This window comes from Gasterosteus aculeatus, chromosome 11 (genome assembly GCF_964276395.1).
Source record: "Gasterosteus aculeatus chromosome 11, fGasAcu3.hap1.1, whole genome shotgun sequence".
NCBI lineage: Eukaryota > Metazoa > Chordata > Actinopteri > Perciformes > Gasterosteidae > Gasterosteus > Gasterosteus aculeatus.
In genome coordinates, this window is record NC_135699.1 from 9,783,860 (window position 1) to 9,796,377 (window position 12,518).

Below are 12,518 nucleotides of genomic sequence, written 5' to 3' on the forward strand. Positions count from 1 at the left end.
AACTCATTTTGTGCAACAAATGCCTGTACAAGCATTTGATTAGGTAATTGCTTGTCCAGAGCTCTACCATGCCCAACTACGACTCATCTCCACATTAACGCACCGGTTGCTACGGTGATAGGCAGCACCTGCCGAGCACATCCGGGTTGAAGTACAAGTTGACCTAGTAGTTTTGAGTCTTTCACCTACTGTTCCACCTTATCGGAGCCCCAGATCACCTGCACTTTAGCAACGGGCGTAAAGAGTGAGTGCTGTACTTTCCATTGTTTGGTTGAAAAGACCAAACACAAAAGGTAAACACTAAAGTGCACGTGAATGCTAAGTGCTTAAGTAACACACAGGCAGTGGAATCGAGGTTGCCGTGGACCGTGGCATGTTAACTACAGCTAGTATGTGTTGAGTGCTCACACTGCATAGCCCCACTCATCTGAATTTATGTGCACCGAGTAGTAGTCTAATCTGGGTGTGTGTTTGCCTGACAGCAGACATGAAGTGCTCCTGCCAGTGTGTCTGCATGCCATCTTCACATCAAACGCACTGCCTGCCTGTGATGGCTGGGCTGCGGAAGTGCGCGTGATCCCGGTGTGCTTCGGGTTACACACAACGAGTGTCAGTCAATGCGGTGGAAACCTGCTAAACAAGCTGTTTTGGAGCGAGCTTGTTTTGTTTCTTTATCTATAGGGTGATCTCACCCCATACTGATGAGACACAAAACTTGTTCTCAAGTTTTGCCCACAACCCGGAGAAAAGAGGAAGATGTTAATTAAGGGAAGTTTTGACTGCGGCGGATGTGAGCTCGTGCTGTTTAACAGAATTTTGACAGAAGACTGTTGAGTGGATGTGGATTCCGTGTGACAAAATCCACATCCGTAGGTAAAGGGGCTGCTCACTCGGCCTCCAATTTGACTGATCTATCTGATACAATGTTTGTACGCCCACATCTGGAAGAATGAACATAGTAACAACAATGTCGATAAAGCTCCTATGAAACAGACCGAATAACAAACCAATGCAAAACGAGAGGAATTTCTGGGTGTGGCTTGGAATCATAAACAGTGGCACGGGGACAAGTTCCCATTCAGATCTAAGGCAGAATAAAGGGATGGCCGAACAAGACAAACGACCCTGGGATTTACGCTTAATAAATAGCCACGTTGTGCAATTTAAATACCGAAAGCAAAATTGAAGTCATTCATTAGAAAAATCGTACTAGTGCTGATGGTTTTAGAGGGCATAAGTATTTGCAATGGTCAGAATAACATCTCTTTAGAGCCCACATGAGCAGAGAGCAGGTTTTCTTACACGTCTACACACATTGTTGGTTAGACACTTTCTAGTGAAAACTAGGAAAGCGTACGTCGAGGTATACAAAAACCTCAGGAAATAAGTTTCCTCCCGGCCCACTGGCTTGGAACGTGAAGGGCGTCAAGATGTTCAACCTGTAGCCACCTCACACTTTCAAGGCAGCAGTGCGTCAAGTGTGTAACGTAAAGGTTGTATGACGTTGGTTCTGGCAGAGGGGCTAACATTAGCTTAGCTGGATGGCAGACTGCACTCTACAAAGTGCCGTTGGTGCCGGACAACCAAATGGAACCGTTTCAGAAGGTTAAAAACGCGAAAGAAACGGGGGGAAACAAAACGAAAAACGTTAACTGCTTTAACGTGACAATTCAATTAAAACACAAGCAGGTCACCTAACTTACCTGCCGACAAAATTTTCCAAGACCGAGCTTTTTCCAGCGCTCTGACCACCAACCACAGCAATCTGGGGAAGGTCCAAATTGCAACTCTGGCCAATGGAGCTGAAAGCGTCTTGAAGCTTGTTGATCAGGGGAATCAGGTCCTCCATGCCCCGGTTCCCCATGACTTATTCAGCTCGGAGAGCTCCTTCAACACAACGCGAACCAGAGTTCACCGCTAGCCGCGCTAACTAAGTTAGCTAATGTGACGTTAGCCTAGCAGGAAGGTGCTCTCGGGTTACTCTGAGGTGTATCGTTGGGAGTCCGACCGCTTCAAACAGCTCGAACTTTTAGTCTCTTCTTGGACAATTGAGCGGTTACCGGGAATGCAATTCACACTAATACAATTTCGTGCTCTTTTAAGCGCATTAACTAAACACCCGGTCAGTCGAAACGGACGGAAAACTCGCAAAACAAAACTTCCTCTACACAGTACACAAACACCATCCGGTCAGGGGAGACGACATCCGATCAAACCCGGCGAGTGGAGGCCCGCCTCTTGTCTGGAAAACCAAGCAGTCAATTGGCAAACGCTGCTGTCACTCCATCAAGCTGGCATTCTAATTGGATAATAATAAAAGGCGTCGTCTTCACGTCCAACAAACTGCTCGTTTCCAATTGGTCGACGCGATTTGTCAGTTGAAGTCGCTCCAACGTCACATGTCCCAATTCCAACATGGCTGCCATCACAGAGCGTGGAGCTGATGTAAATACTTTAGAGAACAGCATGTCTCTGAAGAAAACTCTGTCTGCGGCGTCTCCACTCGCTCTGCGAGTAGTTGCCGAATGCTCAGTGACGAAAGCGCGAGCTTGTGATCTAATACTGCCACACTGTGCCGTCAGCACCCCGGTGTTCATGCCTGTCGGCACTCAGGGGACCCTGAAAGGAATCACTGTGGATCAGCTGGAGGGTCTTGGTTGTCAGATTTGTCTCGGAAACACGTACCACCTGGGGATGAGACCGGTAGGCAACCCTACAACGGCAGCGCTAGAGGCCAGATCAATTCCACTTTTCATCTCCAACTATGTTTTTCTAATCCAACTGCCTGCAGGGACCTGATCTGATCGAGAAAGCCAATGGTTTACATGGGTTCATGAACTGGAAGAGGAATCTATTAACTGTGAGTAGCTTTGCTGAATCAACCCCTCACAGGTGATGAATACACATTTATAAAAGACCAAGAGGTAGTCGGTTAGCTCTGTGTGTAAATCTTATGGTTCACTCTCCTCTGCTCACAGGACAGCGGGGGGTTTCAGATGGTGTCTCTTGTTGAACTCTCAGAGGTCACAGAGGAAGGGGTGAAGTTCAAGTCCCCCTACGATGGCGAAGAGATCCTCTTGAGTCCCGAGAAGTCCATCAGCATACAGAACAGTCTGGGTCTGCAAGGAGCAAAACCATTTGAATCAATAAATTAATTAAAAAGGACCCTCCTCTCAGTTTCCCATTCGCTAAAACACAGCCCCCCTCTGTTTTCTCTCAGGATCGGATATCATGATGCAGCTGGATGATGTGGTCAGCAGTACGGTGACAGGCCCTCGGGTGGAAGAGGCCATGCACCGATCCATTCGCTGGCTTGACCGCTGCATTGCAGCCAATAAAAATCCAGACAAACAGAACCTTTTTGCCATCATCCAGGGAGGGCTGAATGCAGAGCTGCGCAAGGTCTGTCTAGAAGGTAAAGATAATTGCCTTTTACTACTTTTGATTACCTTCCTGTGGCCATATACGCTATTTATTGATTTTGAGTAGGCTCAAAGATGGGATCATATTTGGATGGAGCCTACGAAGAACACGTTTAAATTACTTGAAAATCCAATTATTTAAAGTTATTTGGAAAGTTCACGTCATGTTTCTCTCAATCCCATTTTTCCAATGAATGTTAATAAGCCTTTATGTCTTCATTTGAAGAAGAAGTATGTGTGAATCAAACATATGTCACGCGCCATTAACGGTGTAAGTGTTGTTCAAAGTATCAGGACACTGAAAGGAATAAGGAAACTGCCTGTCAGATTTAAATAGAATATTGCGTGACTATATTTTAGCTGCAGTCATCATTATGGCAAATGAGCCGGAAATACATGTTAGCGCTTACGTGCCAGGTCTAGTGATAAACTCACCACTCCGCAGCAGTTTGACAGTGATGATGAGGGCTCAACTTGTGCTTTAGATATCTTCTCCCATTCCTGCAGAAATGACTCAACGCGATGTTCCCGGTTTTGCCATTGGCGGCCTGAGTGGAGGAGAGGAGAAGGACGACTTCTGGCGGATGGTCACACTGAGCACCGACCACCTGCCGCGAGAAAAGCCTCGATACCTCATGGGTGTGGGGTACGTTTGCCTACCAGAGCATCGTGTTACATAAATCACTTCAATTTTACTCAGCTCACCTTTGCAACTTCTACCTTTTGCATTGCGTGCAACCGAAATCAGAGTAAATTTACTTTTGTGTGCTCAAGAGCTCATTCGGTATCCTTATAGTATCGTATGAGAATGGCGGGGTTTTCCTGGGCTTTATGGTTGTCTAAAATGACAGTGTGTATGATCCCCATAATCTGCAGGTATGCTGTGGATTTGGTGGTGTGTGTTGCTCTAGGATGCGATATGTTCGACTGCGTGTTCCCCACCCGCACTGCAGTAAGTGATCTCTACCTCACACACGGATTATCCCCTTGTCAAATGTAATTTAGCAGTTTTCATTTCATATGAAAGACCCGTTTCTGACGTCATGTTTCTTTGTTTTGCAGAGGTTTGGCTCGGCCTTGGTTCCTTGGGGATCTCTCCAGGTTAAACAGAAGCAGTACGCCAAAGACTTCCAGCCCATAGACCCAGAATGTCAGTGTCCCACGTGCCGGCAGTAAGTCATGAACAAACTCAAGCTAAATTGTAGTGTGTTCTCAGGGCTTTGACTCATGTGATAAGTCATATTTCTATATTGCAACAGATATTTATATTTTTTAAGTGTACAAGAAACCCTATTTGACCTTAATTCAAAAGACAATCACTATGTGTGGCGCTATATCCTACATTTACCTGTGCATTTGTTTCTAATTCAAGTTTTATGTCTTTTCACTATTGACTTAACAGCATTGTGGCATTTCCTGTGACATTTTGTATTTTGTGTACTGATGTAAACACATGAGCCTGTCTTCTGTTCCAGACACAGCCGGGCTTACCTCCATGCTCTGTTCAAGAGTGACACTGCAGCCATGCATCACATCACCATCCACAACATCGCCTACCAGGTCAGTGTTGGAAATGACGTGTAACAGCTAAGCTACTTGCATGACTTAAGATGTAATAATGATTAAAAGGCAACAAAATACATTTACAAAAGTATATATTCCCCTCAAGAAGACGTATCTGAATAAGTGTGTTTAATCAGGTGTTCTTATTTCCTGGGCAAATCTGCAATCCTGCTGCTAGGAGATATCAACCAGTCTCGAGTTTCTTCTTAGTCTCAAGTCTAAGTCTCAGGGTGACACATTTGTGTGTGTGTGTGTGTGTGTGTGTGTGTGTGTGTGTGTGTGTGTGTGTGTGTGTGTGTGTGTGTGTGTGTGTGTGTGTGTGTGTGTGTGTGTGTTATTATTTTAAACCTTTATATATTCATGCCAGCTTTAAAGTTGGGTTTCCCATGTTGGTTGGCCTTTTTTTGGGCTGCAACTCTACTGTTAAATTACACAATTTGTTACCCTCAAATGCTGCCGTGGTAAAAGGTAGCATGCAAACATTCCCGCTGCAGAACTGCGCCATCTTTAAGTCTCACTATAATCACACATGAATTCTTTTGAATCATCCAACATTTCTCTTTTCAGCTCACGCTGATGTGCTCCGTGAGGCAGAGCATCGTGGACGGCTGCTTCCCTGAGTTTATACGGACTTTCATGAAGCGAATGTTCCCGTCTCGTGACCAGTACCCCGGCTGGGCTGTGGACGCTTTGGCCTCAGTCAACGTTCCATTGGAATAGAACTCGGAAGTGACTGAATGACTGACTGACACTGACTGAAAGATTTTACATATTTTATATGACTTTTTCTAAGGATGATTGTTTTTTTTTTTTACTATGCTTATTCATATTTGTATATAAATTGCTATTTTTTTTAGCAGTGAGGAAAATAGCTTTTGATATGAAGGGATGCAGCCTGATTGTTTTTCTCAGTCTCTGCAAATTGTCTTCAGTGTATTTTGCGATGATGTAAGACTGAATGGGGTTTAAATGAGGTTTAAAACACATGAACTCTCTGAAATCTCCTCCGACATGCTCAGAATTTTTTTGTTGTTACCATGGCTACAGAGCGAGGCCCACCCACTTAAAACAAAATGTTTTGCCTCTCCGTCAATCTGTTATTTCATTTTTTTTGCCAAAGGCTCAAGATGAATAAATGTTATTGTCTTCTGGTGTTTTAACCTACGTATCAGTGACAAGTAGTTGTCGGGTTATTGTTTGAACCGATAAATGAATCCAGCTGTCTACGGAGTGTGTCCTCGTGGCGTGATGACCACCAGAGGGCAAAACAGACAAAACCGGAGGAAAGGCACCATAAAACTAAATGAAATGCTATGATATTTTCCTAATAGAGTTCAAAGGAGTTAAAAAAAAAAAAAAAACATGCAATAAATGTTTTATATAAGCTCAAATGTTTGAGGGCACAAACCATTCCTATCTAAAATATATTCACTACTATGATAATATGAACTCATTCAGTGTATTGTTCTGGATTTCCCATCGTTCGATGGGCATTAAGTCACGTTGACCCTCTGAGGGAAGGTTTTGCCTGGAGCTTACTGAGGTGCTGCTTTATAAAAGCTCAGTTGTGGGTAATTAATATTAATTGTCGGCAGTTGATTTGAATAACACCTGTCGTCTGTGGCGAGTCAACAGTCCTCTTAAGCACATTTGAATTTCATTACAGCTTCTGTTACGACAACAGGCTCTACAGCAGATTAAAACTGTGTCAGGCAATCTAATATGTCACAACACGGCAATAAAGAATTTATGTTTGTCGGCAAATTATAACAGTAGTGTTTTTTAATTACTTCCAATGAGAAATGAATGAAATTTAAATGTATTATAATAGCCCTCATTCAAATAATATATAGAAGGAAATATAAAATAATATTTCCATTTACTTTTCATGAGATGGGGGTGTATTAGGCTAAATAGACTACTTCCTGATTTAACCGTTTATTCTGTAACTACCACAGAGATCAATTTATAGTTGACACGAAATACAGCCATCTTCAACCAGACGAGTCACACGTGCCTCCTCAAACTGCTCCTCTCCAATATGCCACCAAAAGAAAGAAACGTTTGTAGAGAGGAGTGTTTCTGTTATTCCTGCTGTTTTGCGGCTCGTGGAATGAACGGTATCGTCCCCAGCGGCTGCTCGCACACTCCACGCGGAGCTTTACGCGCGGAGGACGCTGCTGGGATTTGAGAGACAACCAGTTGCTCTCCAGCTGTCACTGTCCAAGTGGACCCTCCACCCCCCCCCCCCCCCCCCCCCCCCCCAACACCCCCCGCCGCGCGCACCGACCCGCATCATCCTGGACCTGTTGCCTCGGTGGCAAGAAAAGTAGAGCTCTGTGGAGACGGGTGGCAAAAGAAAAAGAGGAAGTTTTTGTTTTTGTTTTTAATCCTGTTTAGGAGTGAGGTCGAGAACGATGCCGTGAGGTGTGTCGATACGTTCGTTATTGATGTGCATTTTGAATAGAAGAAGGAGCGGAGTTGGTGTGTGGAGGTGCGGGTTGCGGTGATATTTGTTTCTCTCTTTTTTTTGGAGGGGGGGTGGTGGGGGGTTCTGAGGAGGAGGACCATGGTCGAACTGGAAAAAGAGGTGCTCCCGCTGCCCCCTCGGTACCGGTTCCGAGACCTGTTGCTCGGGGACTGGCAGACCGACGACCGGTAAGGATGCTTGCATGTGGTTTACGCACGGCGCGCGCTGAATCCGCTGCGCATCCTCACGCCGCAAGAGCATCGTATCATCTGCTCTACAAAGTGCACATTTCTCCATTTGTTTTCTGGGTTCTCGTTGATTCCGCTGCATTGATGTGTTGGGAATATTTTTACAACCAGGGCTGTTGTGATGGAAGCAACAGGTGTAATTGTTACCTTGTATGCGCGGAAACGACTGTCGCTCCTGCTGTAGATTCTAAATTATCCCACTCAAAGCGTAAAAGAAAAAATACTCTGAGGAGGATGAGAGACTGATTTACTCAGGAATTGTAAATGAATATACTTGCATGTCATGTAGTGGCACATATCACAATATTGGAACACAAAAAACAAGCCGTGATGGCATCGACAGGGTGGGAATGAACAGTAAACAACCTTCTTTATGCTCTCCCCCTGTCATGATTCCTGAAATTTGCAGGGAACCATCTGGCACCTGAATAGGTGATTTCAAGTGTGGCCATAGCGTTATAACCTTTGACTCTTCTTTTGCAGGGTAGGCTATTTGAAATGCTATATATGCATTCATTTTGCTTATGCTGTCTGATGGAAAACCTCCAATTCATGCTTAGGATCACTTGTTTAGGGTGGACATGGGGACCAAAACACTCGCTTATGTACTTGAGTGGGTGTTTCCAATCAGATCACTGGGAGGACGTGCCATTGAAAGCGAGGGGTTCACTCTGGGTTCGGCCATCGCCAAGCTTCACGACAGAAAAACTGCTGCCCGCTAGCTGTCAATAACGAACATCATATTGTTGAAACCATCAAAGATTATCATTTTGTGTGATCAATACCTTTTTGCTTCCTGTGTCGCAGATCTCTCAAAGGTCATATTTAGCCTTATCGGGCCTTCTGTGCTCTTATGGCCTTCTGTAATTTGTCCTTCTGCTTCTGCCCACGGACCAATATCTCTATTAATCAGAGGGCAGCGTGACCTCGGTCACCTGAATCTAGAGGTTCAGTGAAAGCGGGTTTCTGTTTTACAAAAATATCAAAAAAATCAGCAACACTGATGATGGATAATGTATTCACGGATTTGTTGGGGCACTTTAATGCCTCTACAAGGCACTGAGAATTAAATTAAACCTGAGTGGGTTGTGTACGTTACATTCCTTTTTGTCAAATTGTATAATCTCAAGTGTAATGTTTTATATAGCAGGTCTAATTATGAGCCTCTGTAGACATTGAGTCCTTTGTATTTGTGTTTTTGTGTGTGTTTACAGCTAAATCCATGCTTGTCTGAGCATCAGCTTCATACAAACAAACGGCCCTTCAGTGATTGACAGAGGAACGAGGTGTTGATCCCGGTGCCCGGGGAGTAATAGTTGCTATAAAATGCTCTGATTAGGAGGAAGTCCACAGTTGATATTGACAGTGACTGGAAGCTTAATTGGGTCTGAATCACAACGAGTTGTTTTCTATGTCCCATTAATCCAGGAGTCGCTTTAAGCGGCAAAGCGCTCCCGATGGGCCGCAGGTGCACAGATAGCTCCTTGGTGTATCAGCCAGCACACACACACACACACACACACACACACACACACACACACACACACACACACACACACACACATTGAAATGCAAACATGTGTTTGCATAACTTATCTGCCTGACAAATATATGGTTGCACTCTGGGGAAAGACGCCTTTCTGAGCCTTATAATCCCTTGTAGGTCGCTTCCATGCCGCCCTCTCCTCTCTGCTGGGTGTGTTCTTGCGTCCCCTACCCTCCATTTTAGGTCTGATAGAAGTACCTCCTCTACCGTACTTACCGTACCACTTTCCCCTTTCAGTAGAATACATTTAGTTGAGGCCATCAAAGAGAGAATGAGTGATAGTGGCCCTCCTGGCCTCCACTGCATTAATAAATATTGTACACTTTACTTTGAACACACAAAGATGCAAACATGTTGGACGTTGACAGCCCATCCTTCTAATTACGTAAATGAAAATGTACTCAGAGCACAGAAACAAGCCGTGTCTCCTAGAAATAATTTAAAATAGGGCTCAGTTTGCTCACAACTGCCAATCATCCTCATTCATTAAGTTATCAATCCATACGCTTAAACTCTTTAACAAGGGTGTGCCTGATGAATTTAATGTGTCAAGATCAAAGAACAACGATCATTTTGGTGAAATCCTCTTTTTATTTGTAAGTCGCAATTCACATTTTCTGACAGTGGCGCTTGTTTTTTGAGGAAACGCCAGATGACTAACCGTTTAAATCAAGATCTTTTGAAGGCTAAGGTTTGTATTCACATTTTGCCAGTCTGTTTTTTTGCCTAATATGAACACGTACTACACGCTACTCTACTGTAAATACTATAAACACACATATGACTGCCAGCACAGCTTGTATGCAGACGTTGCTACAAGTGAAATAAAATACAGGACAAGAGATTCCACACTGCTCCACGACAGAAAACTCCAGCGGGATCTTTCATCACTGGATTATCTAACAAATGACAGCCCTTTTTCATTAAAACAATATCTTATTGGCTAGTGCGCTCACGTCTTCTCTCGCTCAATCTCTGTCTCACTCTCTCTGCCATCCTTAATACCCAAGCTTCTTCTTTTCTCATCGTTTCCATATAATCAGCCTTCATCCACTCGAGCTGATGTGAAGCATGATCCATGAACATTCTCAATACCCAGAGCCGTTCTCACATGCTTTGAATACGCTTTGGACGCTGTTGCCCGTGGAATCTGAATCCTGTCAGAGGTGTTGGAATCACGGATGTATTATGCATACATGTCTGCAGGGCTGGCATGAAGGGAGGTTATTAACAAGATTATGGGATTTATGAGATTCAGACTTAATGTCTGAATTGAAGTTAACTTAAAAACAAATACTTGGGGAGGTGGACGGGGTCTTTCCATAGTTGATTGGAAGCTGCGGGCTAAAGTGAAGACGGACAAATCTGAAGCCTGACGAATGTTAGTCTGAAAACAACATCCTAATTAATGCGTGCATGAAACGGAAAGGTTGCCGGTAGGCCTCGTCATTAAGGATAGGTCCGTCTTGGGGGGACAGGAGGGACGGCTCAGATGCAGCCTGAACGTGATCCGTCTGCAAAGGACACTGTGCACATGATGCAAGGCGAACATAGATACGTATTGATTGTGTGTTTGGCTTTATTTTTCATTTGTCATCACTTGGTCAGCAGCAGGCCGAGAGAACAGTGCAGGTGTGTGTTCTCGGTTCTTTTATTTTTAGAGTTTTTTTCTGTCTCCGTGGGCTTTCCTTCCTAGGTTTTCCTTAACCAGCCTTTCGGTAAGACAAGTACTCTTGACACTTAAGAGCCTTCGTGCCGTGGCTACTAAACAGAGCTATGGGGGCTGACTAGCGTGTCTCTGAGCTCTATTCGGTGTTGATGGAAGGACTCGTGGCATCAGAGGTGGGGCTCTGTGCCATGCTGCTGTGGGGGCATCGCAGGCACAGTTGTCCACTGATGGCAGCTCCCCTGGTCCCAAACTGTGTTAGCTTTACACACCGGAGGACTTTCAAACCCAAGCAGCCCTAGAGACACTAGAGACGGCCAATAGAGATGATTCCTCTCATGTTTCTCACACTCCTTCCTCCAAGAGTTGGTTTGAATGCGACTTTGAAACAGATCGGTATCTAACGATGATTCGATCAAATGTTAAACGCCCGCTCACATCCAAGCCTAATGTAATCTGAAGGGATAGAATGTCATTGGATGGCTTGTAATGGAGTTGTGCAACACTTTCAGGGCCATATTATGTTTCGTGATGGAGAAATGATTGCTGTCTCTTTTTCAAAGAGCAAGTCATGGTCCCAAATAGGGGCCATTTGGTGAATTCAACGTGTGCAGCATCCGTTGTGCTCCGTTCATCCTCTGGGGTCAACAAAGGAATGAATGACTAATATATAGTGAAGGATCAGATCACGCGAGGAGGAAGCAGGGCTGGTCGATGTCAGGCAGCAGGGGCAGGAATTGCTCGAGCTCTTCCACTGATGATGTATGGAGCGTTTGAGCAAAGCCTGCAGTGCACGCTTACTTACTGTCAATACATTGTGGGATGCGTTACACATTTATTGTGAATGATGGCCGTCGTTTCCTCTGCCTCGGCTTGTGGGTGAGAGGGATTGAATGTTGGAGCCTTCGACGTAAGTACTCATAGATCATTAATAGATAAATTGGTCACAACATGGACTGGTTGACTTGCTCCCTTTGCAATATGAAGAGAAAAGGGCTTTTTAAAGGTCTCAGTCACCATTAAGTTATTCTGAATGTGTTCAAATCAATTACGTGGCCGCAGTGACGGCTATTAAAGAAAGCAGTTCAGTCGGCATGAACTTGTGAAAGATGTGCCATTCAAGAAACAATCCTTTTTTGGCAGGGGATGTGAACACATATTCTAGTTTTTCATTTCCCTTCCTCCTTTATTCTTCTCCATCAGTACAGTCTGCTGTGTGCGCTGGTTGTGCATCTAGGTCAGAGACAAGCTGTCCTGTCAAACCTCACTTGGATGAACTCTCCTCTCTTAAGATGTTAGTCGCGTTGTGCCGATGTGCTATTCATTCACTCCTTGTCATCCCTTTGCATTTCTCCTAAACTCATTTAGGGTCCGTGTCCATCGTTGGTTTTCTTATTTTTGTGTCTTTTTCTCCTTTTTCCCACAATTTGCTGTTACCCATGCGTGCTTTTATCGAAAGATCCAGTAGTGACCCCTTGTGCGTTAATCCAGGCAGCTCGCAGCCGGCGGTGCTGACGGAGCTAACAGTGTTAACCCGAGCGGGAACCAGAGAGCGGGCGCCATCCTTCGGTCACGGTCACGTGGGGGGGGGGGGGTGTTGGGG

The 12,518-nt window shown here is 44.7% G+C and overlaps 3 protein-coding genes across 8 annotated transcripts in view; 2 read left to right on the forward strand and 1 right to left on the reverse strand.

Annotated features, from left to right (window-relative positions):
• The window catches only part of dnm2a (dynamin 2a), a 26,588-nt gene extending 24,255 nt beyond the window's left edge, over positions 1-2,333 (reverse strand). For 4 of the 5 annotated variants that reach the window (XM_078083665.1, XM_078083664.1, XM_040190144.2 and 1 more), the window contains exon 1: positions 1,704-2,333. In XM_078083665.1, coding sequence (XP_077939791.1) covers positions 1,704-1,864 — 161 coding nt within the window. In that variant the 5' untranslated portion in view covers positions 1,865-2,333. The remainder of the gene's footprint in view (positions 1-1,703) is intronic. The other variant, XM_040190145.2, reaches the window with a different exon arrangement.
• On the forward strand, positions 2,271-6,158 carry qtrt1 (queuine tRNA-ribosyltransferase 1). Its single transcript, XM_040190146.2, has 9 exons — positions 2,271-2,703; positions 2,792-2,860; positions 2,979-3,117; positions 3,221-3,415; positions 3,930-4,068; positions 4,299-4,374; positions 4,485-4,594; positions 4,898-4,982; positions 5,553-6,158. Exons 1-9 carry the CDS (start codon positions 2,416-2,418, stop codon positions 5,703-5,705), a joined length of 1,254 nt encoding a protein of 417 aa, XP_040046080.1. The 5' UTR covers positions 2,271-2,415; the 3' UTR covers positions 5,706-6,158.
• An 873-nt stretch (positions 6,159-7,031) lies between these two features.
• Positions 7,032-12,518, forward strand: part of kcnt2b (potassium sodium-activated channel subfamily T member 2b) — a 30,134-nt gene continuing 24,647 nt past the window's right edge. For both annotated transcript variants that reach the window (XM_040189799.2, XM_078083666.1), the window contains exon 1: positions 7,032-7,643. In XM_040189799.2, coding sequence (XP_040045733.2) covers positions 7,555-7,643 — 89 coding nt within the window. In that variant the 5' untranslated portion in view covers positions 7,032-7,554. The remainder of the gene's footprint in view (positions 7,644-12,518) is intronic.

Coding starts and splice junctions, on each gene's coding strand:
- qtrt1 (XM_040190146.2), top strand. CDS start 2,416: ATGGCTGCCATCACAGAGCGTGGAGCTGATGTAAATACTTTAGAGAAC. Junction 4,069..4,298: donor CGATACCTCATGGGTGTGGG/GTACGTTTGCCT, acceptor CATAATCTGCAG/GTATGCTGTGGATTTGGTGG. Junction 4,375..4,484: donor TGTTCCCCACCCGCACTGCA/GTAAGTGATCTC, acceptor TTTGTTTTGCAG/AGGTTTGGCTCGGCCTTGGT.